The 26,293-nt window shown below is 30.5% G+C and overlaps 1 protein-coding gene across 1 annotated transcript in view; it reads right to left on the bottom strand.

The window, feature by feature from the left end:
• LOC106645338 (uncharacterized) overlaps positions 1–26,293 on the bottom strand; it is a 208,915-nt gene that overhangs the window by 51,527 nt on the left and 131,095 nt on the right. The window contains exon 3 of the mRNA XM_089595029.1: positions 18,518–19,991. Within this exon, the coding sequence (XP_089451155.1) occupies positions 18,518–19,938 (1,421 nt within the window). The 5' untranslated portion in view covers positions 19,939–19,991. The remainder of the gene's footprint in view (positions 1–18,517; positions 19,992–26,293) is intronic.

The following is a 26,293-nucleotide window of genomic DNA, read 5'->3' as shown; positions in this document are numbered from 1 at the left end:
GTTATGACAATAACCTTTAATGAGGACGATGTTTAAGGTTCTAGTAGATCCAAAAGAAATTCTACCCTTCAAATACATTGCACCTGAATTTGACCCCGATACAAGTAGCTAATATGAGAGACTAATGATAAAAAAAAACAAGAGAGAATAAAAGACGTTAAAGGACTTGTGCGTATCGGTCACTTAAACCAAGAAGAACGAGACCCAATTTATAGACTGACTTCTAAATTTCCACAAATCTTTTTGTTACCGGGAGATCCTGTATCCTATACTTATTTTGTTGCGCATGAAATACCGATAAAAAATAGTATCCCTATTAACACTTAACAATATCGTCACCTACCAGTGCGTAGAAAATTTTTAGAAGAACACCTAGCAAAAAAACTTAATAATGGAATAATTGAGCCTTTGTCATCACTGTATAATTCGCCTTTCTAAATTGTTCCTATAAAACCAAATAGCCTTGGAAGTCATAGATAAAAAGGAGTAGTTAATTCCTGAGAACTTAATAACAAAACCATTAGTGATGCAGATCTATTGCATAACATCGCAAATATCATAGATTAGTTGAAAGGATCCGTATATTTTTCAGTTTTAAATTTGGCAATTAGATTCTAAAAAAATTTTTATAGTTAAATATGATAAGTATAAAACAGAATTTACGACACTCCATGGAAATTACCAATATAAATAAATGTCCGAAGGCTTGAAAAACATACTTGCCACGTTCTAACAACTAATAAATGTCACATTGAGAGGCTTATTGAATGTTTAAAGGCTAGTGTATTTACATGATATTATTATTCACGCCAAGTATCTAGTAGGTCCTGAACGCAAAGTTAGGTTACTTTTCGACTGGTTAAGATTAGCGAGTTTGGAACTCCAGCCAGTTAACTTTGGTTTTGTGCTTAAAGAAGTAGTATTTCTTGAGCGTATTGTAAGCCAATAAAGAACTGACTGGATTCAAAAAAAATACTGACTGTTAGAGAATTTACCTAACCAAAAAGTATGAAAAATATTAGACAATTCTTGATATCAGCAGGATATTATAGACGTTTTATTGAAAATTTTACAAAGATAGCAAAACATATATCAGAGTGATTTAAAACGGGAGAAAAATTTAAAGGGATCGAAGTACAAGAAAAGAGTATTCAAATACTAAAAGACTATCTATGTAAAGAGCTTTTATTGTAATTTTCTGACATTAGTTAATAATTTGAGTTAGTAACAGATGCATCTGGCTACACTGTTAGAGTAGTAAAAATTCAAGAAAAAGACGGATTTGACCATTCTGTCGATTACCTTTCAAGAAATCTAAATAAATCCGAAATAAATCAAGCGATACAAACAACAGTATGGAAAAGTGTACGTAAGTCTTCGTGATAGTAACAGTAGTGTCTACAAAAATAAGAACGTAAATAGAGCATTGCTAATAAACAATATAGTTACCACCAAATATTGCCTTACATACATAAAAGACTATGTAGTTCATTTTACAAGCAAAGATTGCCAACCAGTCATATCTGCCTCAAGACTGTTGAGATCGATAGGTGTACTGAACTTTAATTATTTGAAAATAATGAAATCAAAAGTAGTAAAAAAATTGTATGAATAACACCTTTTGGAGGACATACTATACTGTTAATCGTTGTTAGTAAAACACCTCACGATTTAATAACTTACGAAAGCTTTTAAATCACTCAGGAATTTATTACTAACGAGAAATCTTTAACTTTTCAAATTTAAAAAAAGAAAGATACTACAGATTGATAATAACCTGGATTAATAACATAAACGTTATTAAACAATATTTAATTAAACACCTATGCAAATTGCTGTCTATTACGGTAAGGTTGATTTCCTAAAATTCAAGAACGTAATGAAATAATACAAAAGCTACATGATAGCCCTCTTGGAGAAAATAAGAAAATAAATTAAACTATTTGGAAAATAAGAAAACGATTTTATTGGCCACATTTGAGAAATCATAGTTTTAATCACGTCCAACAATGCAGTAAATATCAAGAAAAGAAAATCGAACGCGTAAGAACAGGAGAACCCATTGAAGCTTTTATTAAAATTTTCATTCATACCGTTGGTAAGTTAAGAAGGACAGCAAATAGTAATTCCCACTTGCTAACAATACAGTGTAATTTGACTAATTACATCATATTAATTCCTGGACCAGATCTTAGATCAAGCACCCTTGCCGATGCACTTGTACAAAATGTAATATTAATTTACGGTACGCCTAGAGAAATTTTATCACACACACATGCTACATTTATGTCTTATTTATTGCAACAACTCTTGAGAACCTTAAGAATTGATAATCTAACTAGATAAGTATATTATCCTAAACAAACGGATCACTATAACAAAGTAATGCCACCTTAGCTGACTCCATAAGAACTTACTCTGATACTTATGATGACTGGAATAATTTGGCCAAATTGGCAGCATTTACATATAACACGAGTGTACATACATCAACAAATTTTATGCTCTATGAACTAGTACTTGGGATAGTAGCGAGATTGCCTTTAAAGATAAACCTAAAGAAGGATGGTTACAAACTTATGTATAATATTTACAAGATCCTATTAGGTAACTCAAGAAATGAAAATTGCAGCAGGAAATTTGAAAATAAAATTGAAAATACTAGCAAAAACAAGATGTGATGGAAAAACAAAGCCTTTCAATGTCAAACCAAGATATTACGGAAGAGTAAAAAAAAAGAGACGTTTTTATAAATATCTTAAAGTTAAAAATCTCCCAAACACTTGCTCCCTTGTTGAAAAATAAATAAACAACGTTTAAAATTTGGAAATATAGCGTGACTGTATTTCAATGATAATCTATTAGAAACCAATATTGCGATATCCTGCAGATGTTGTCTTCACGGTTACATGGTACAAAAATATATACATATAAAAAAAAGGTAGGTGAAAACAAATGTATCATGAAATTAAAAAATTTACAATACCAATAAAAGTGCGAGGATAACACGTGATTACGTCGCATGAAGCGCGATATATATAAGAAGTTCTGGCTTGATGTTAAACACAAATTGAAGTAAGCGTTTTGGTTGTTAGTTAGTTACTACTGCATAATTTGATTTATATTATCTTTTGTGTATTACATGTATATTTAATCTTTTTCCATGTTTCTTTATATCCTTTCTTTTTGGTCTTTTACCTAGTATTGAACCTCTATAGTTTTTTTTCTATGTTTTGGCCTTTTCCTGACCTGAAATAAAAATTTCTTTCAATTAGTATATGTACAAGTTATGTAGTTCTTTTGTTCAGCGTGCCATTATCCATTAGACATGTATGACTAATTTTTGTTTGCACACTTCATGCGAGATAATCGCGTGTTATCCTCGCCCTTTTGTTGGTATTGTATATTTTTTAATTCGATGATACATTTGTTTTTATCTACATTTTCTTTGATATGTATATATTCTTATACCATGTAGCCCCAAAGAAGACATTTGCAGGATGTCAAAATATTGGCTTTTGTAAATTATTATTAAAATACAGTCCTGCTTTATTTCCAAATTTTAAGCGTTATTCATTTATTTATTGACAAGGTAGAAAGTGTTTGGGAGATTTTTAACTTCAAGATATTTGATTTAGACATGAATGAAAATAAGTCTGGTACTTTTTTTCATAGTACACTACCAAGGATTTCATCTACACAACTGTGACGATTGAATAGCATACCTTTGCCTTCGTGTGGAGTGCGCATGCATAGATGGACATCTAATGGATCAACTAACTTTGCCAAATATTTTGACGATTACTTAAGACACTATTATCCACAACCTCCCTTTCAATACTACATACTTCTTTCTACAATTTCTTTGTCAGTTAGAGCATATTTACAACTTTTCATCTTATTAGCTATGTATCCTGTATTTTGATCTTACTCGTAAGTTAATCTCTACCAAATTAGATAAAATTTTTTCGTTATGGCGTAGATTTCAGGGCCTTTTCCCTAAACATATTAGTCAGCATAGACGTAGTTTTAAAGACTCCTTCTTTATAACTCAATGTTCTATGAATGAACAAGTGCAGAATGGTATCAAGTTTTATTATAAAATTTTAAACACTGAAATTAATGATTCCCATAGGTATACACATGTTTTATCTTATAGGTTGCAAGTGTGTCTCAATAAACTAAAAAATTCTTCTGGAACAAATTTTTTATCAGCTTTATTTAAATTTGCTTACAGAATTAACTCATGTCTTTTCAATTTAGTACTACAAAAACTAAACCATGAATTCGACAACATTAGTTCACAAGATAAAATTGCATTTAATAAACACACCAAATATAAGGAACAGTATTTTAATTCTGCTAAGTCATATAAAGAGAAACTGAACACTTTCAAACAGTTCAAAGAACAGGGTGTTAGTAGATTTGTTAATAATTTCACAGATGTTGACCTTCCTGACGATGTACAATTCATTCTTAGACTTGGTTCAAGTTTTAATTTTTTTACCGACTTAAACTCAAATATGACTATTAATTTTATTAAGGCTCTTGCATCCACACTAGTATCAAATACTTTTAATAAAACTATTATTTTAATGATTAGAGGTTCTTGTTTGTCGGCTTTTAAAGGTGCTATTGTCAATAATGGGAAGTTAACATATTTTGATAAAATTTTCAACGGTTGTCTGGATTGCATAATTGAAAAAAAGACAGTTCCTTAGGCATCACAACGAGTTGTTTGTTACGGGCGCAGATAAGGGTGATTTTACAGTTGTCATTTACAGATCACACTACATTAACAAGGTCGAGTCAGTTTTATCGGACCCCATGTATTATGAGATAGTTAATAAGACAAAAAGAAAAAGAATCTTTTCATCTCTTATTAAGTCTGTTAAGAAGATCGCTAACCTTTGGTCCCATAGGGGTGTATTTCTTAATGCTGAAATTTCAGGGCCGAACTTGGATGAAATCAATAATTTTTTTTTATCTAAGGCTAATGGCACTGTTAAAGTCTATAAGAGTGATATGCCTGTGAGATTGATAGTTTCTACTATTGGATTACCCACATATGGCTTAGATAAGTGGTTCTGTGCTTTTTTTGACAGTTTTTTTTTAAATCACAGTATTCGATTCAGGATTCCTGTGAAGTACGTCAGCAACTTCATCAACTTGTTGTGCCTGATGATTTTTCCTTGGTTTCGTTTGATGTGGTATCTCTTTTTACCCATTTGTCTTTTTCACTCCTCAGAGGTTGTGTGAGCAGCAAGTTGGGCTCTCATGTGAACCTATTGGCTATAGATAAAAAAGAATTTTTAGATTGTTTTAACTTCTTGATAAATTCTAATTACGTTACATTTAATCAGATAGTATACCATCAGACTTGTGGCACACCAATGGGAGGTTGTTGCTTCCCGTGGATTGCTGAAATAGTGCTTGAGTCTCTTTAGATGTCCATTGTTTTGAGGTGTGAGTAGTCTATTCTCACTTATATGACATGTGTAGATAATTGCTTTCTGATTATTATTAATAATGATATTCAACAGGTACTGGAACTCTTCAATAGCTTCCGCCCGTTTATTAAGTTCACAATCGAACAAGAAAATAAAAATCGATCCCCTATTTAGATACTTTGACTACTAGAGTGCTTGACACTGCATGTATAATTGACTTATATTGCAAACCATCTGCCTCTTGTAGATGTCTACATTTTTTCTCGCATAATCTGGTGGCACAAAAGAGAGCTATTATTTTTTCCATGATTAACAAAGTATTTCCATATAAGAAACTAATTGGACGAATTTTGACAAAAATTGACGTTTACATCGTCGATTTGGCTAAATTTTTTTTTCATGTTCCATATCGAAAAAAAGCTAGAATTTTTTTTTCTCTGAAGGTGACAAAATGAACTTTCAGAAAAAAAGTGTTACACTAATAATTATGATTAAATTCATTTGGTTATAAGCAATTAAAATTTTTTAATCAATTTTTAATAACTGGCCCACTTTCATAGCTAGTTTTTGATATTACCATCATATTCTCCTTCAAAGTTTCTATCAAAAACGTACTATTCGTTACTGGGAAAATACTTATTACTATTAAAAATAAATCCATCTATGTAGTGTGGTACGTTCCATAACCGAATGAATTTAATCGCATGCCTCATTTTATTGCTTCGCATCGTTTCTTTTGTCATATAAATTTTCATTTGACATTTTTAATCACATAATATTAATTAACAAATAAAACTGAACGAAATTGATGCACAAATAAATGGAAAAAATTAATAAACAAAATCATCATAGCAAATGAATACTCTCATTTATTACGATTAAAATAATACATTGAAGTGCCTTTTATCGTTATACCTTCCTGAAAACGCATTGATAACTCTTTCTCTTCTTTTTTATAGTCACTATTAGTCAAATAGCAACACATTATGTTTGGTAGAGTTTCAGATGCCCAGTTCAACAACTTTCCTGGTGTGTGGATAGGATTGTTTACTCTCTGAAGACTAGCTTTAGCAGCAAGTCGTTTTAATGTTCCACCTACTCCGTTGCATGGTCCTTTACCACGTGAGGTTGTGAAAAAAGTGCCTCTCAGCTACTATTCCAAACCATCTATATAATGAGTAAGATTTGTAAACTTTTTTTGTTTTTATATTGTCCACTTGTACCGTAAGAAAAATTAATTTTTTTATTCATAACTTTTAAATTAATTGTTTTGATAAATTTTACAAGTTGTTCTTTAAATGGATTAACAGCAATACCATCGTGACGTAAACATTCAGAAATAAAAACAAAACTTTTGATTTTGAATTCATCTTCACCATCTCTACAATATATTGAAAAAGAATGTATTGTTACCTAATCACTATTCCAATAGATGCCTTGAACAGAATTTTGAATTACAAAGGCGTGATTATCAGAAAAATCACAAAACACAATTAACTTGCTCTTTAGCTTCGATACGTAGGTTAACATAAACGGATGAATCCGAAATAAATACTCGCAAGCCCAGTGAAGAATGCTCAGGTAAGTAATAAGCTTTATTTAGCTGACAATAAAGCTATACGTATTCGAAGTTGGATTTAAAAGTTATGAGTCACTGAAAACGACTGTATTGTAGTAGGTAATGTTGGCGAAAGTAAGGGATGATTAATACGAAAGTTAGTTAATAAGCTTAATCTATTGGTAATATCGTTATGAACCTTTAAGAAGAGAAAATAATAAGTAAAAATTTTTAATAACTATCTATTCAATAACATTTGTTTTAAGATGATAAAAATAACTAATCATTTGTATTATAGAGAAGAGCAACGTAATAGAAAAAAATTAGGAGTGCAGTAGAATCCGCACGTCAATAAGACGTACTGAACTACATAAATTAATTTATTTCCAACAGTAATAACTATTTTCTCAGTGAAAAAAAACAAGTTTTCGATACTCAATTAGACGTAGAATTTGATTGTAATATTAAAAACCAGCTATAAGAGTGGGGAAATTGCTAAAAATTAATTTAAAAATTTTTTTTGCTTATAACATAAATTTGTTCATAATTGTTTGAGTGAGAATTTTTTTTTTAAAGTTCATTTTGTTATCTTTAAAATAAGAAAAAATTAGAGCTTGAATAGAAACAAAGTTATGAATTTTTGAAAGTTAGCCTCTAAGCTAAAAATTATCAAACTCTTAAATTTTTGATCGCTTCTATTTTCTATAAGATAAGATTACAAAAAAAAAAAAAATACGTTTCCCTTTTTTTTCCATAAGGAACATGTGAAAAAAAGATTTTAGCTGAATCGACGATGTGAAGGTCAAAAAGTTGTTCCGTTTGTAAAAGAACGTCCCATAATTAGGAAAAGTAGGAAAACCAAATTGTACAATAAAATATCAAAAGGATTCATTTAATACTTAAGTAATTGTGCATTTTAATATGAATTCATTAATATTATGCCATATTACTATCTTCCAATCAGCTCTTACAACTTTTTTAATACTGATTTGTTCATTTTATTCTGGGGTTCGATTTCAGTGGCTCTATACTATAGTTGCCATGAGTGGCCTAAATTAAAACTGCACAATCTTTAGGCACTATTATCTTTAAAACATTCAATAGAATTCTATTTGCTTTTTTCCTAAAAGACGTATCAAATATGATTCTTACAAGGATACTATTATAAGAGAACTCATTCTAAATTATCTGTATGTTTCCGTATGATTTCACCATCATCTTTTGAAAGTAATAAATTACATTCTTCTTAAACTGTTTTTATTTTGAAGGATTTAATATAATAGCAATAAAATTTATAAGAACGTCAATAAATAACGCGTAAAATTAAGAAAAAGAGTGTGACTGTATTTAAATAATAATCTACAAAAGCCAATATTTCAATATCCTGCAGATGTCCTCTTCAAGGCAACACGATATAAAAATATATACATATTAAAAGAAAATGAAGGTAAAAACAAATGTATCATCGAATTAAAAAATAAAAAATACCAATAAAAATGCGAGGATAACACGCAATTACCTCGCATGAAGTGTGCAAACAAAAATTAGTCATATATGGCTAATGGATAATGATCCGCCGAACAAAAGAACTGCATAAATTGTACATACATTGATTTAAAAAAATTTTTATCTTAGCTCAGGGAAAGGCAGAAACATAGAGGAAGATACTATAGAGGTTTAATACTAGGTAAAGGACCAAAGAGAGAGGATATACAGAAACATGGGAAAAGACGAAATATACGGAAAAAAATAATAAACAAAATCAAAGTATGCAGTAGTATCTAACATGTAATCAAAACACTTACATAAATTTGTGTTTAACATCGAGCAAGACTTCTTATATATAGGATTTAACTTTTTAGTACCAAGCTGTCGATTAATTTTACTGTCGTAAGCTGTAATATAGATTATTTCAGAGAATTTCCTTCTGAATGCATTCTTCTCTTGATCCAAGATTCTTACTTTATCAAAATCAAAAGAGTGCTGAAATTCCTTAGAATACAAGGTTGTTGCAGATCAAGGATCACATTTCTTAACTGATCTAACATGTTGAGATGTAATAATGGGAAAGAATTCTTTAAAAAAAGTATTTACGAATTTGCAAAGCTTAAAGGTATTATAATAGATCCACGCCCTCCATTATATGTCAATGAGTCAAATGGAACTGCAGAAAAATACAATTAATCAGTAATGGATTCATCGAGGTGTCTGTCATCTGACGCAAAATTGAATGAAAAATTTTGGCCAGAAGTAGTAAAAACGGCAGTTTACTTAAAAAACAGAGCCTTAGCAAATACTTTTAAAAGGAAAACTCCATATGAAATTATGATGGGAGTTAAGCCAAACTTAAATAATATAAAATTTTATGGAAGTAAAATATTTGTAAGAGTGCCAGAGGTTAAACGAAGTAATAAATGGGATAAAAAGGCAGAAGTAGGAATATTAGTAGGGTATGAAAGTGTTGGATCTAGAGTACTCAGTAATAGTAAAATTATAATTGCTAGACATGTGGATATTGTAGAGGAGGATGTTAAATTAGTAGGTTTCAATGGTGAAGAAAATGAAAATTTTTACATTAAAGAAAATGATAATAATTATAGTAACGATAATGATTCAGTTTTTGATGAAAATATTAAAACTTGAAAGGGTAACCAACCTACAAATAAAAATAATAGCCCAATAAAAAGGTCTAATAGAACGCGTGAGAAACCAAAAAGATATAAGCCAGAAAATTATGCAACACGTAGTTACGTCAATTATATTAGTGCAAACACTCCGCAAAATTATAATGAAGCAACAAGCGATGAAGAGTGCATAAATGGGAAAGAAGCGATGGATAAGGAAACAAATTCCTTTGTGAATGATTTATTAATATGTTGTTAAAGTCGTAATAAAATCAACAATTCTAAAAGGGTATTAACAAATAAATTTAAGATGAAAGACATAGGTGATGTTATTACATATCTTGGTGTAAATATTGATTACGATCGTAAAAGTGGTATGATGACATTAGATCAGGAAAGATATATAGAATTCTTAGCAGAAAAGTATGATGTAATAAACGCAAAATTATATGAAACTCCAATGGAGCAAAACTTAAGATGTAAGCCCGCACGGTCAGCAACTAAATTTAAAAACTACAGAAATTTGATAGTAGCACTTCTATAAATAAGCTCAGGAACAAGACCAGATATTAGTTATAGTGTTAACCATTTAAGTAGATTTTAAAACTGTTTTAATTAATGTCATTACAAATATGCAATAAGAACTTTAAAATATTTGTATTTAACAAAAGATATCAAGTTAACGTATGAAAGAAATTACAAAGTAGATATTTTGACTTGTTCTGAAGATGCAGACCGAGTAGGTGATGCATTTGATAGAAAATCAACTACTAGTTATGTTATGAAGCTGTTTAATAATGTAATATATTGGAAATCTATGAAACAAGAAAGTGTAACAAAATTTTTGACAGCAGCTGAGTTTGTGACGTTGTCTGAAAGCGTAAGCAAAATCTTATGGATAAAATAAATATTAAAAGATTTCTTAATTATTTTAAATGAACCAAAAAATGTTTTTCAAGATAACTCTAGTGCGGTTAGTATTGCTAAATTTGGTAACTATACGAAAAACTCGAAATATAATAACACATTTTCACTTTGCATACGAGAATTGTTCAAACGGTACAATTATTATAGTTAAAGTAAACTCAGAAAAGAACGAAGCAGACATTTTACTAAGACATTAGGGAGAATTAAATTTGTTAAGTTTAGAAAGGATTTAACATTGATTTAAAATAAAAACATGATAAATTAAAATTTGTAACATGATGAAATTTCAAATTTAAAGAGGCATGTTAGAATATATGTAAATTTGAAATTACGCGGGCGACGCTGGGATGCTAAGGCATTAAGCATGGGTTGAAGCTCTCGATTCGCGTGATTGGTACATGTTTGATGACGATACGTATATTCAGTGTATAGATAACCGTTGTTGAGGAAAGATGCCTTATGTAATATACGGAGTATTAATATTAATAAATTTAAGTATATTATAGAAGATATTATAAAGTATTTATTTTCCCAGGCTTATTTATTTTTTACCAGATTAAATCCACTATTTATCGAGCAAAAAAAAATTTCTTCATTAACATCACCAGAAAGTGATAAAAACAACATACCAGATATGTTAATTAGGTTCCATTTGCTTTTAATATTTAAATTACTGATGAAAGCGTAAGTTATACATATCGCTGATTTAATTAAAAATTATTTGTATAAAAAGCCAGTAGACAGTAAGTGCTTGGGTACCTAAGTTAAAAGTTTTAATTCTATTTAATAATAGGACAGATAATATAATTATAAATATAAATGTACCTTCTATGAAAAGATATTGCATTTAAAGGTAGTACAGTTATCGTTAGAATGAGTATACCTAAGTGAGTTGGGTGTGGTTTCAATAAATGTTTTAATATTTGATAACTGAATAATTATAAACAATATATTATGTCATAACACAATATAAACAGTATGTAGGCTGGCCAGTGTAAGACTACACAGTTTCATCGAATCTTTCGATAATTTAAAGACAACTTCTTACCACCTACGCTGATTTCATATCTAACGTTACAATCACATCTATCTCATACGCTTACACTCTTATTCTTACTCCATATTTAATACCCAAAATATAATTTTATCTCAAAAATGAAGACAAACCATTCTCCAGTACTGCTTTCTTCAATAACATAGTAGTACAGAACATAACTGCATAGACATATGCTAATACTTTACCAAAAATATAATTTTCAATATCTTCTGAAATTAGCAGTCATTTAAAATGAGATAATTTAACTGTATTATTTGAAATATTATATAGTGTCAAGTTTTGAAAGATTGGGTTGAATCTTACTTCAATTTATTTTTCCTTTATGATTACATGTTACTGTTATTAATAATTCTGCTCCACTACATTTTTTCATTATAGATATCGCATTCTGATAGTGCTTCTGCACATATTTTGGACTTTCGATGGATTTAGATAGTAGTACTAAGAAATATCCAACTTTTTCCGTTTGTTTTAGAATTTTTAGAAATATCAGATGCTCAACTAGAGATTATATCTAGTAACCCTTAATGAAATTCACTTTTTCTTATTATATCTCAAGTGATTAAAATAAATGTGTTTAACTACAATACACAAATTTATAGAAAATTGTTACTTTCCCTCCATATCATAACGAACTTTGATTCTCGTAATCTAATCTGCAAAACATTCTGTGTCTATAACACTAAAACATAGTAAGTTTTTAATTTTTTGTTTCGTAATTTTTAATACAATCAGAACTTCAGCTAAAATCTTTTAGTGAAAAAAATAATGGACTTACTATCCGATCAATAAAATAAGAGAGTTTACTTATTAATTTATCACTTATTACTTACTTATATATATTAAATATTTCCTTAAAATAGTTCTCTGGTAATTTTTTAGGGTATAAACATGAATCAAAATTTTTTGAAAGCCTCGTTTGAGCTTAAAACTATAATAGCAGCACATCCTACTGTTAATGGTTTATTGTATGTATGTTTGTGTGACTATTTTTTTTTTTTTTTAAATCATCTTTTAATTTAGTAGTAGTGTCAACGTGTAATTGGATGTAAATATTTGTACTTTTTGGCCATTGGATTTTTATTTCTAACTTTTGTTAGAGTTGTGATATGGTTTTTGAAAAAGTTATACTTTTTTCAACATTAATTTTCATATTTATATTTAAAATACCTACATTATGTAGTTATTTGTGTGGGGTATTTGATCTAAACCTTGCTACAACCTCACGCTCCCCCGCAATCCCTTACAAATCCTTGTTGGTCTCCAATTTCTGCCTTCAATATAAGGTGAAATTCCGTAGTTTTCTCCCTCATTTCAACTTAGCTAACTTTTTTTTAAGACCCCCAACCGTAGACAAATTTTTATTCTTTAATACAATTCCAATGGGGATCGGCGAGCAGTTTTCGAATCAACCTACTGCTTTAAGTTTTATATACACATTCTTAATTTTTTAACCTCTAAAATAGAAGACTAATTTAATCTCATCATATTATACTTAAAACTCAAATAATCACGAATCTTTTTTTTGAACACGTATACATTTCACAGCACAATAAATATATTAATCAAATAACTTGACTGGTTCTGTAAGTTGACTCAACAATTATTCTTCTTAATAGGGCAATACTCTCACGGTTTGCATTATTGTATCATTCTGTGTTATTCAAATTTATGTATGTTTATTACCTTATCATACTACAACAAATAAGAAAATTAAAACAACTCACATAGGTAATTATTAATATGACCATATCAAAGCTTAGTGCACCAATAACTTTATACTTTTATATAAATTAAAATAAAATTAATATAAATTACTTAATAATCTGACTTCCAGTTACGTGAAGGAATAAATTATTAATTTTTTCTAAGTATAAATTCTATCTTATATGGGTAAATACATAAAAAATGTATTAAAAATTAAATATTTACGAATTTATAAGGCCAGTAAAGGCTGGTAGGGTATCACGTTAAAAAAAATATAAGTCAGACTAAAACAACATTTGCATACTTCTACAATGTTATCAATATATATGGTACAAGCAAATCATATTCACTATCATTCATACACGTATGTATTAGCTTATTTTTAATGTTAATGTCTCATCGTAGTTTGTTAATAAAATAACATGTATACTGTAGGGTCCTGATCTATGAAGAGCGCCCATAAAGCACGCGTAGAGCTACGACTAGGTGCGAAGGAACGCGAAAACCAACGAAGGCAGCTTTGACTAATGAGGGGAAATGGCGGGATGAAAAGAAGAGGGCCGTGGAAAATTCGGACACTTCGTCTAAGAGCTCGACTACTAGGAATACTTCTTCCTTTCCTTAGTAGCAGCAGTCTTGTACCTGGAGGCATCTCTTTCCTCTTGGGCAGTTTTCATCTGGCTCAAACTCAAGTTAATTGGTAACCGTAAGTAAAGATGAGTGGTTCCTGAGGGTCGAGTCAAGCTCGCGAATTGCCACTGACGATTCCTCATCATAGAAGCAGTAAAACCCTTTAAGGTGGCTTCGTAGACGTATTTTACTTCATACCAGAGGGTCGCTCTTGATCCCTACAATTTATTAGTTGTGATACCACGTAGTTTAGCAGCCGATGCCCCGTTAAACTTGTGTCATGCTCCAATTTCTATATTTAATTTGCGTTTTTCATATTAAGTTTACCTGCGTTTGACAATCCCATGAACAGTCTAATCATGATTTATAAGTTAATTAAAAACAACGTCTAATGGTAGTACTGTCATATTTTGTATTTATTAAAAAACAGAATGACCTTTTGGCCGTTTGGACAATGTCACAGCCCTCATCAGGTATAAAAATCTGTGAGTAACAAAAACTCTTTACTATACAAATTTTGGTAAAATACAATAACCACAAATTAAGTTAAGTGTATAACATACCTCTGACTCTTATGATAGCGATGTAAAATCGTAATGTAGTCAGAGTTTCAAGTTTAGTTGCTTTTGTACCCTGCTCATACACAAATGACATAGTACACGCACGTTATACAATCAAATAAGAATCGCAAACAGTTCCTTGAAAGACGTACATAAACAGCTCATGTTTTCTTAATACTATAAATGAAAGTGGTCCTCAAATCATGTATATCATGTTCGTCCCCTTTCCTGATTGACTTAACGAAAGACTTATAACAACTTTTTAGTTTCTCTGTATCTTATTGTCTATTAATATTATTCTTAAAGTAATGTATGGTTAACATTTCAAAAAAAGGCGCCTTTTGTACTTTTATTCTATGTCTGAAATTTTTATTTTATTAAAATTAAAGTTGTGTGAAAAGATAATACTATGTTGTGATGGTACAGATGTATCCTTTTTTTTTCTATGCCTCTTTTATGTTCTGCCATTCTTAACTTATAGGTCCAATGCTTGATCGACATAACAGCAGTTGCAACTTGCACATAGTATGTGGTAAACGACATTATTTTTATCGAGTGGCTCAGTTAGATCATTTCCAAGTAAAAAGATCGAATTCAGTTTATTGTTTAAACTGTATACGAGACCCATGTAAAGCTTATTACAACAATTATTAAAGCTTATTAAAATAATATTTGATAGGACTGTGCAAGTGGGGAGTATACGGTAATGATAAGATTTACTTATAATTATCATCATTTCTATTACGATTGTCAATAATTCTCATGTTCTTTAACGTAATTATTCTTTTATTTAAAAATTCATCAATTAATCTTTGAGAATAGTTGTTAGCTAGTAGAAATCTATTGATCATTATGGAATTGAGTGTCTGCTCATTTTGTGGAAAAGTCTATTTATGTGTAAATGATACCTATTTCATTTTGTATTGCATGGTGGGAGAGAAAATACAAGTATTGACCTCAGTGTGTGGGGTTTTGGTACCAATTAGTCAGTACTGTGTGATTTTGTTGAATGATGATTTCCAAATCTAAAAAACTAAGGCTGTTGTTATTACATGTCTTAACGAGGAATTGTAATTCAGGACAACAGCTATTAAAAATCATATTTTCATCTTTTTAGGAATGTTGAACATTCACTTAAATGTTCTGAAGAAATTGAGACAGTTAAAAAAGAACTATTCAACATTATTGGTAAGAATAGACACAATGTATCTACTCGTCTTTCTTTAAATGATGAAATTCTTCAAAACAATTAAAAGTAAGTACGAGCCTTTTTTTAAATTAATAAACACATTTTAATTACTAAAGTAGAGAAAGGTAATGTCAGTGTTGTAGTTGACAATGAAACTTACGTTGATGAAGTAGAAGAATTGTTAAGTAACAAGAAATATTATTTATAGCTAGAAAATAATCCTTTAAAGCAATTAATTAAAGATACTAAAATTTTGTAAGCAAGTGAGATCAATACGGTATTTTTGATGAATAAAATAAGTTTGATAAAGATATTTATAAAAAAGACTTATCTAAATTCTACAGACTAACAAAAATAAACAAAAAGACTTTCCTATCCGTATCATTGTCTCGACGCTGAATTCACCCAGTTTTAGTTTTTCTGATTTTTTGATTTATAATATTCCGCTGGCAAAATCACACACAAAATGTGGCTATAAATTAAAAAAAAATTAAAAGATCTTATCATTCTAACTGGTTACACTCTTATTAGTCTAGATGTTGTTAGTTTATTTACCAATACTAGTGAAAACTTAATCATAAATGCAGTAAGACATTTTTGGAAATTTTTGAATGATAAGGTCGAAGTTATTCTTAATGATTTCTGCACGGGTGTGTCTTTAATTTTGAATTTGACTTTTTTTCATTTCAACAACAAATTTTTTAAACATGTTTTCGGCTCTCCAATGGGCAGTCCCTGTAGTCCGATTCTGTGTGATCTTTTAATGCGTTTCCTTCAAATTTCATGCTCAAAGAAGTTATGTTTTGATGTTCCACTGTATGTACGGTATGTTAATCATATCCTTATATGTGTACAGACTAAATATACCAACTATACTAAAAACATCTTTGATAGCTATTGTCCTGAATTACAATTCTTCGTTAAGACATGTAATAACAACAGCCTTAGTTCTTTAGATTTGGAAATTATCATTCAACAAAATAACAGAGTACTAACTCATTAGTGTCAAAACCCCACACACTGAGGTCAATACTTGAATTTTCTCTCCCACCATGCAATACAAAATGGAATAGGTATCATTTACACATAAATAGACTTTTCCACTAAATGAGCAGACACTCAATTCCATAATGATCAATAGATTTCTACTAGCTAAAAACTATTCTCAAAGATTAATTGATAAATTTTCAAATAAAAGAATTAATACGTTAAAGAGCATGAAAATGATTAACAATCGTAATAGAAATGATAATAATTATAAGTGAATCTTATCATTACCGTATATTCCCCACTTGCACAGTCCTATTGAAAATTATTTTAATAAGCTTTACATCGGTCTTGTTTACAGTTTAAACTATAAATTGAATTTGATCTTTTTACTTGGAAATGATGTAACTGAGCCACTCGATAAAAATTATGTCATTTACCACATACCATGTGCGAATTGCAGCTGCTGTTATGTCAGCTGAGAGCTGTAAAGTCAAGAATGGCAGAATACAAAAGAGACATGGAGAAAAAATGGATAAATCTGTTTTATCACAACATAGCATTGAATTTATACATAACTTTAATTTGCAAAAATAAAAACTTTGAACATGGGACAAAATTACAAAAAGCGCCGTTTTTCCAAAATGTTTAATACAGATTACTTTAATGATAATATTAATAGACAACAAGATAAAGAGAAATTAAAAAGTTGTTATCAGTCTTTTGTTAAGTCAATTAGGAAAGGGGACGAGCATGATATCTATGATTTCAGGACCCCTTTGATTTGTAGTGTTAGGAAAACATGAGCTGTTTATGTACGTCTAACAAGGAACTGTTTGCGACTCTTATTTGATTGTATTGTATTTTACCAAAATTTTTATAGTAAAGAGTTTTTGTTACTCACAGATTTTTGTACCTGATGAGGGCCGGGACATTGTCGAAACGGCCGAACTGTCATTTTGTTTTTAATAAATACAAAATTTGACAGTACCATCATTGGACGTTGTTCTTAATTATTTACTAACTGTCATTGGAGATCTTCTTCGAATTGATTGATAAGTGTTGTACTATGCGAATTGATGAAATTAGTCACGAGAAGAATTATTGGCTTAATAATAATTAGCTTGGGATATATTCCTCACTTATTATAGGATTATCGGGATATGAGTTGACAGACAACAAAGGCCTGTTTACTTATCCATTTTAGTATAATTGAAATAAAACCAAAACAAATTAAGGGAACAAATTAAGTAAGGGAATACCTGTTTTGTCTGTAGTGAAATATTTGATACAAAAAAGGTTTTTTTAAAAGTAATTAATTACTTTTTCAAGCATCAAAGAGCATAAAATCATCTTTTTTCAAAAATTTTTTTTTTACGAGTCTTACTTTCAACAATGTACGTTTTGTTCCTGATAAGTACCACCCACGACAAATAAATTATCTCTTACACCACTAATGTTACTGCTAAAGTTAACCTGTTATTGTATGACAGATAGAGATCTATTATAGATAGAGATGTTGTCAGTTCATGCCCTAAAGACAGCGCTTACAGTGCATGAGCAATAGACACATGGCAAGTTAGCCACTCAAGCTTGGCCCTCTTCCTGTTGGAACTCTGAAACTATCATCTCGGGTGCGTCTGCTCCCTTGTTTAAAGGTGAATAAAATGCTACGTTATCTTAATTCGTGGGTATTCTTTTTTTCTGCACTCCCAAGCTCTACAATCTCTGAATAACAGGGAGTATCATAGTTCTTAACATTAAAAAAAAAACTATAGTTAGATCCTAATTTTTTTTTTAAATGAATAAATGTAAGTAAAACAATAACCTTGGAATGTTATTGAAAGACCCATGAGAATCCATTAAATCATCAAAAAAGTAAACATTTCGTACATTGTAAGATGCTTTCGTTTCATTTTTGAACTTTAGTGCCTTTGGCATCACACGTTTCATCAGCTCTTTCCACGTAGTATCTTGTACAGGCATTATAACTTCATCTACGTCAAGTAACGCTATATACTCATACTCATACATATGTTTATACAAACAGTCATTATACGGTATAAGCTCATTTTGACGCTTGTGATTTGTTTTTTTTGTGAGATACATATGCTGAAAAGCAGGTAAGTTAGGTTGTCCACCAGGCAGCGTAAGGGGTGTGACGTGAATCTTACCTAACTGTTCGTAGTATTGTAAGACTTTACTAACGTTAGGGTGCACTTGCAGTTGGTAAAAAAATATTTTATCTGCTCCCAATAATCCAATCAGCTCGATCCATTCAATAAGTCTTATTGAAAGATCTTCGTGCAAAAAGTCCAAACCTTTAACACACACTGCAAAATCTTTTTTTTTAGAAGGTTTGTTGTAGATAACTTTCAGACTATTTTTAGCTGTATCACAACGTTTTTCAACTAAGGAAATTGAGGCAGGAGGACCTTTTTGCCAATGTGACTGTGGTACCTTACATGCTATGACATATGGTTGATAAATATCTTGTTTATAATTTCCCCACTTGGAATACCAAATATATTTGTATTCAAATACATCTACAATGCGAGCCTCACGTTCACCTTTGAACCACATTTGGCAGAAACATTTCACAGTAGGTTCTATCCTATTAATCATACCAATGATCCGTATAGCTGGGCCGATGCGTGACAGCTTGCGGTTATCATAAAAAGCATCAAAAAGCTGGAAGGTACCGTTACTCGTATGCAATGTCTGCCAATACAAATTATTAAATTCAAGTTCAAACACATTTGGATAAAGAGGGGTACAATTTTGTTTTGTTATTTTTGTGGATTTTGCTTGCCCAAATTTTATAAAATTAGTCCAATAAGATAGTGGCAAACTAGGTAATCGTGCTTCAATTTCATTAATTAATTCATCTTCGGTCTGTAAGGGCTGGTGAACAAGATTGAGTTGGAATTTAATAAGATTACTGATGGTACTATTATCACCATTATGTACATTTAACCCGTAAGCTTTTCTTCTTTCTTGTTTGGGTTGGAATTGACTGGTACTTATCTGTTTTTGCGAATTAAATCGACGAGCAGTATCACTTGGGAATTCATTTTTTGAGTCTGGCAGAAGACCCACTTCACTACTAAATGCGTTAAAAAAGAAGTTTTTATGTCCATAATGTCGAAATTGGACTGTGGCAATAACAAAAAGACCCCAGACAAGAAGCATAATAAGAGCACGCCTAGCACAACGAGAGCTTCCAGTTGAACAGCTTTGTAAAACCATGTTATCTAAATGCAATTGATTATCTACATACAGTTACCCATTTGGTGCAGCACCTGCAAAAAAAATTATCATGTTAATTAGTTTTTTGTACAAAAGACATCTTATTTTTCGTCAACATATGTAAAGTATTAACATGTTTAACTTTATACCAAATGACTCCTGTAATTGTTGAACATTCTTATTTCTGACAAATATATATTAAAGATACTGATATATTTTGTATAAGTAAGGTTGTACGCAATGGAACACTTCGAGTATATACCATAATGATAGTTCAACTTTAATATTTATGATAAAAGGTAGTACTGTACAGAGGTTTGGCTTAACATCGACTGCGCGTTCTTTTGTTCTCAATAAGTAGTAAAACTCTATGAGTGCTACATGCGCTGCTTACGTCATACATAGCCATACACATACAACTCCCCTCCTTTTAGTTTAAAAATTACCCTTCCAGTTAAGACAGTGTGTGTAAGTGATAAGAATTACTTACTTTAAAAATACTGAATATAATTACTTCATTTGTTCAGCTTTCAATCTCTTTAAGCGTCTTGGTTGAGTTTTGTTGGAAAACTACTCAATCTTCCTTCTTTTCAAATTTACAAATTGTCTGATGTTAATTAATTGATTCGCATGTTTTTAACAAATTACTCTATTATCCATTCTTATTTCATATGTAACTGGTGTGATTTGTTTTACCACCACTGCTTTTGAATTACCTACGGGATTATTTGTAGAAACTTTTGCATAAATAGTTTCTCTAACAGAAAAAAATATTTGCGCTCATTTGTCTAATACAATTCTTGAGAATGCTGCTTCTTTTCATCTGCTACTTGTAAGGTAGGTTTTAATAAATGAAATCTGTTCAACAAATCTTCAGCCGCACTGAACGTAGCTGGAGGGTATGATGGTGAAAAAGATTGCTTTACTCCATTTATTTTCAAAAACTCACGAAGTTCTATGCTTTTAAGTTGCAGTCTATTGTCGCTTACAATATGATCTGGCAAACCAGGACGGCTGAAGAGTGTTTTAAAAATTGAAATAAGTTTACACGATTGAGTATTTTTCTTCATATTTATTATTTCTGACCATTTAGAATGAGCGTCAATCATTACTAAAAACATATTATCACAAAAAGGACCTAAGAAATCTATGTAAAGTTTCGACCAGGGCTTGCTAGGCTATTGTTACCGAGTAAGTAAAATTTTTGGAGTTTCTAGACGTGATTCCAAGCATATTTTGCAAGTACTTGCTATAGCATTTATATTTTCGTTTAACTTTGGCCACCAAGAACAATTTCGTGAAATTTTTCTCATTTTGACAACTCCAAGATGTGTAGCATGTAATTCTTCAAGTTAGGTATTATGCAGTGTTCCGGGTATCACTACTATATATTCTCTTATCAAACATTTATTTTCAAAACAAAACTCCGTACATTTGTAAAAAAGAATTTTTCCTGATTCAGTTAACGATTTTTATTTTGAAGGCCAACCATTTTTACGGATAATACTTTTTTTTTAGGAGTGGATCATTTGCCGTTCAGTTTGCTACAATCTATTTTTTAAAATCTTTTTTCGGTAGCCCCTCAATAATATAATTAAGATTTGTGTATTCCATTTCAAATACATGAGTATCGTCATCAATAGGTATTCTCAACAGCGTGTCGCAGTTACCATTTGCCTTCGACTTCAAAAATTCTATATCATACTGAAAACCGGAAAGGAAATATGCCCATCTTTGCAAATGACTTAGAGTTAATATAGATAAAATTTTATTCAACCCAAAAATGAATTTCAAAGGCTCATGATCTATTTGTAGAATAACGTGATTTCTTACTGTATATTGGTAAAAGTTTTTAAATCCAAAAACAATTATTCCAACTTCTATATCCAATATTGCTCTACACAGCTCATTTTTGGGTATCTTTTTGGATGGGAAGCCAACAGGTCTTTTTAAATCATCATGAAAGAGGTGTAAGAGTACCACTGAAAACCGCATTGACAAGCGTCACATGCTAGAATTAATGGTTTATTTGGATCATACAGAGTTAAAACTTTGTCCGAGGTGATTTGCCTTTTCATTCAAACAAAAGTCTTAAGGCACTCATCATCACAATGCCAAACATTTCTCATTTTTAATTCATACAAAGGTTTCAAATAATTAACTCGATTTGGCAAGAATCTTTTATAAAAATTCACCAAACCTGAAAAAGCTTCTATTTCCTTTTTACATGTAGGTATTGGTGCATTTTTTATTGCGGTGATTTTACTTAGTAACGCCTGTTAACCATTTTTATTACTAATAAAACTCAAGATTTTGATTTTATCCTTAAAAAAATTGCATTTTTTTAAAGTAACTTTCAAGCCAGCGTTTTCCAACCTATGGAATACTTTACATACGTTTACATACTCTTTTTCATCCCGACCTGTACAATAAATATTGTCGATATAAATTTCTGTAGGACGAACGCCTGTTAGTATATCTTCTAAGATATTTTGACATTCCGCAGAACTAGAAGCAACCCCTTCCAGCAACTTGGTGTATCTAAATAAATTATCCTCATTTATAATAGTTAAAACGTCTCTCTATTTTTTGTCTACACTAAACTGCATGAATGCATGTTTCAAATCTATTTACGACCAAGTTAAACCAGACTTCAAAGTTTTTAAAATTTTCTTTTTATAGGAATCAGATGCCTTTAATTAATTATTGAGGGCTTACACCCATCTTAAAATTTCCACTAATTCTGACTTCTCCATTTTTTCAAGTACTTGAATTATAGACGTAGCTCACTGACTAACTGAGACTGGCTCTAAGCTCCCTATTTTTATCGTTTCTTTGCTCGCCAGTGCTATAGGTGCATGATACGGTTTAATTTGTACAGGTTTAACATCGTCTTTAAATGCTAAATTAATCTTCCAACTCTTATATTCACCTTCACTATTAGTAAACAAAATTTTATTTACAGGGTTGTTATTGATTTTTAAAGGCCAGCAGTCAAATTCTCTGAAACATCAGCGTCCTAATAACATTGGCCCCTCACCACGCTATACAAAGCCGTCTAATACACGCTATATTCCTTGAAACTTCACATTCAAGTTTTTCATAATTCCCAGAATTTTTAATTTAGTCTGCCCCAAACCATCCCCAAATAATTGAATCTTATCTGATTCTGATACCACATTTATATAATTCAATTTACAAAATTATAGTAATATTAATCATGTTGAGTTCGAAACTAAGGTAGACAAAGGAGCCAAGGAGGATCCTATATTCATGACTATTGATTCTATAAATGCGATTAATTCAGAGGTATTGTCAAACTTGGTGAAAGCTGAGCTTTCATTTGTTATTATTGAAATTGAGGGAATTCAAGTGAAAATGGAAGTTGATACAGGCGCTTTTATTGTTGTAGCCAATTTAATCACCTTGTCTAATGTGAGATTTTCTTCACTTAATAAGGCCACTTTTGAATTATGATTATAATGCCGCAAATAAGTTGATCTTTCATAGCATTATTTAAATCAGTGAAATTACAATACCATGTTAGTTCCTTTAATCGGGCGATGTAATTGGCAATACTTTATGGTGGAGCTTGCTTTGCTTGTTGAAACTTACATAATTCCATTGCCTCGTTACGGTTAAGATTGAGGTAATTCTTTACAAGCTTGAGAATGGCGTCGAAACTTTTGTCTTTTGGTTTTGCTAGAGCGCATAATTAACATACTAGCTTATACAAATCCAACCCGGCCTTAGTACAGCTACCTGTCCTTGTTTTTTTAACGTCATATGTGAGATAGTACATTTCTATCCGTTTTACATACATATCCAAGTTGTCCTTCCTTAGATTAAATCCTATTCTACCTACACCATTCACCATTTTAATTACTTCAGCCTTTTTCTCAACTTTAGCTTTCAATAGTTTTTTTTCATTTTCTCCACTCTTTTAAAGTCAAGAAACCGCACACAGTAATATTTGGATAATCACTGATACCCTGTATTAAATCTTCTTTTTTTTTGTATACAACGAAGATTTTTTATCTTCAACTTCTTCGTCTTCACTATGTTTCGTATCTCCTATAAGCTATGGGTAGCTTTTTTTTTAAATCCTCATCGCCAATTATAATGTTTTATATCGTTGAGGTTGTACTTAATAAAACACTTATTAAGTGGGTGTGTATCATAATGCTAGTTCAACTTTAATATACATGATAGAAGATAGTACTGTACAGAGGCTTGGCTTAACATCAACTGCCCGTTCTGTTGTTCTCAATAAGTAGTAAGACTTTATGAGCGCTACAAGCACTGCTTACGTCATACATAGCCATACACACACATTACAAATACCAACATCCATAAGATACTTCAAAAATGCAGGGCATGTTTGAAAAAAATGACGAGGCTTATCCAGAAGCAAGTTTTTTTGTGTACCTATTTTATTATTCCATTTTATATTCCAGCTAGATACAATTAAGCGTTGAATTATTTCATGTCAAACCTTTTTAAAGTATTGGTAACTGTTTTTTACTTAATAAATATTCTTGCAAAAATGATTCAATCTTTTTTTGGTTTAAGCATAAATTGGACAAGTAATTAATTAAAAAAATTTTTAACTAGTGTAATAGAAAGTTTCCTTTTTGTTGCGCTTGGAATAATCGAAAAAATTTTTTTAAATTATTACGTACAGTTAATAAGTTTCGAATATTATCTAAAAATTTAGAAAATGTAAGATATCTTAAAAAGTCCTCAATTAAATAATGTATATTTAACTGAATTAATAAATAATAAGGTACACTTTTAATTAATAGTATTCTTTTTAAAAATGTGAACATTGGTTCTAAATCCACAAAAATAACCAGGCAGTTGTAAGAAAGCTTAAAAAAAAAAAGAAAGGAACACAAAATGCATATTGTTAATCAAGAAACTATTCGTAAAAAGATATAGGGATCATTATAGCATAACAAGGATAATAAGAAACCAGTGAGGAGAGAACTTTAGTCTTTAAATACGGTATACATGAATACATCCAAAAAAAATTGCATCAACAAGAAAAACATGTATCTCTCATACTTGAAGTGAAATTTTTTTTTGTACTTCTCATAATTATTAAAATTATAAATCAAAAATGCTAACGAAGTAATGTGTTGTATGCATGCCTGCTTTAAGTAAACATGAACAACTAGCAACCCCCCCCCGTCTCGGCTTTGCTCAAAATTCACTGTGTACAGCACCTTAATATGTTGACATGAAATGTTAACATAGAGATATTATAGATGGAGTAGGCAAGCCTATAAGTGAAAGCGTTAACAAGTTAAAAAGAAATGCAACAACGAGCTACCTTTTTATCTCTCTCTGTACTCGCTGCTAATTGGCTATATATGTTTTACGTATATGTAGGCATAGGCAATCAGTGTAGCGACCACAGAGAGATATAGAGAGGTAGCTCGATGTTGCATCTCTTTTTATCGTATGACCGTAAAACGTTTTCAGTTTATAATATCGCATCTATTTTTGACACAACTTGGAGTAAAAAAGTTCTAATAACTAAAATTGATGTTTAGAATCCATGCAGTTTTGGGTGAATAATAAGTAAAATGAATAAACAAAAAAATTTAATGATGCTAAAAATTACAGGGCGTTCGTTGCACTCTAAAATAATTGTTGATCCTGAAGAAAAGGCTATTGATTTACACTTTCTTACGTTATATTATAAAAAAGGGCAGTTCGTTAAAGCTATAAGGATTCAAAACTGATAAAAAATATACGATTAAATTTTTTTGTCTTAAATCACAAGACTATACTACCGGAACAACGAAGTCCTTGAGCCTCATCTCTCCACTTTTTAGCATCATAATAACTAAAATGTATATTGGATTACGAAATACAAATACAAAAAGAGTGACGTTGGCTCAATGGGGAGCGTGCTTGTTACTGATACAATGCAGTTTTAAGAGTCGTAGGTTGGATTTCCGATGAGTGCAGATTTTTTCAAAAACTGTTATCACCAGAAAAAGTTCCTATGCAATCCCGGCTCTTTTGGAGTTATTTTTTTATGTAATTGTTCTTATAACTTATAGTTTTTTTTTAGTTTTAGTAATTTTATTAGTTTATTTCGAGTTAAATTATTCAAAGTCTTATATTGTTTTTGTAATTCACTGTAATGCAATTAAATAGATTCAAAATCAAAGAGTTGTTTAAGGTATGAAAGTTTGTTTGTTGTATGTATATTCTTATTCACAATTTTTATGAGTCTGTTTTAAATTTTCTGTAGAACACTAATATGGGTAATATATGCACCACCCCAAGCACTTCTACCATAGCTTATTTTGTTGTGAAAGAAAGCACCACATATTATCTT

Source organism: Copidosoma floridanum, unplaced genomic scaffold, assembly GCF_036245765.1.
Source record: "Copidosoma floridanum isolate Cflo_tuat_1 unplaced genomic scaffold, Cflo_Japanese_pri ptg000024l, whole genome shotgun sequence".
Lineage (NCBI taxonomy): Eukaryota > Metazoa > Arthropoda > Insecta > Hymenoptera > Encyrtidae > Copidosoma > Copidosoma floridanum.
Note: the sequence above shows the minus strand (reverse complement) of the source record. Positions and strands in the feature narration are given on the sequence as shown.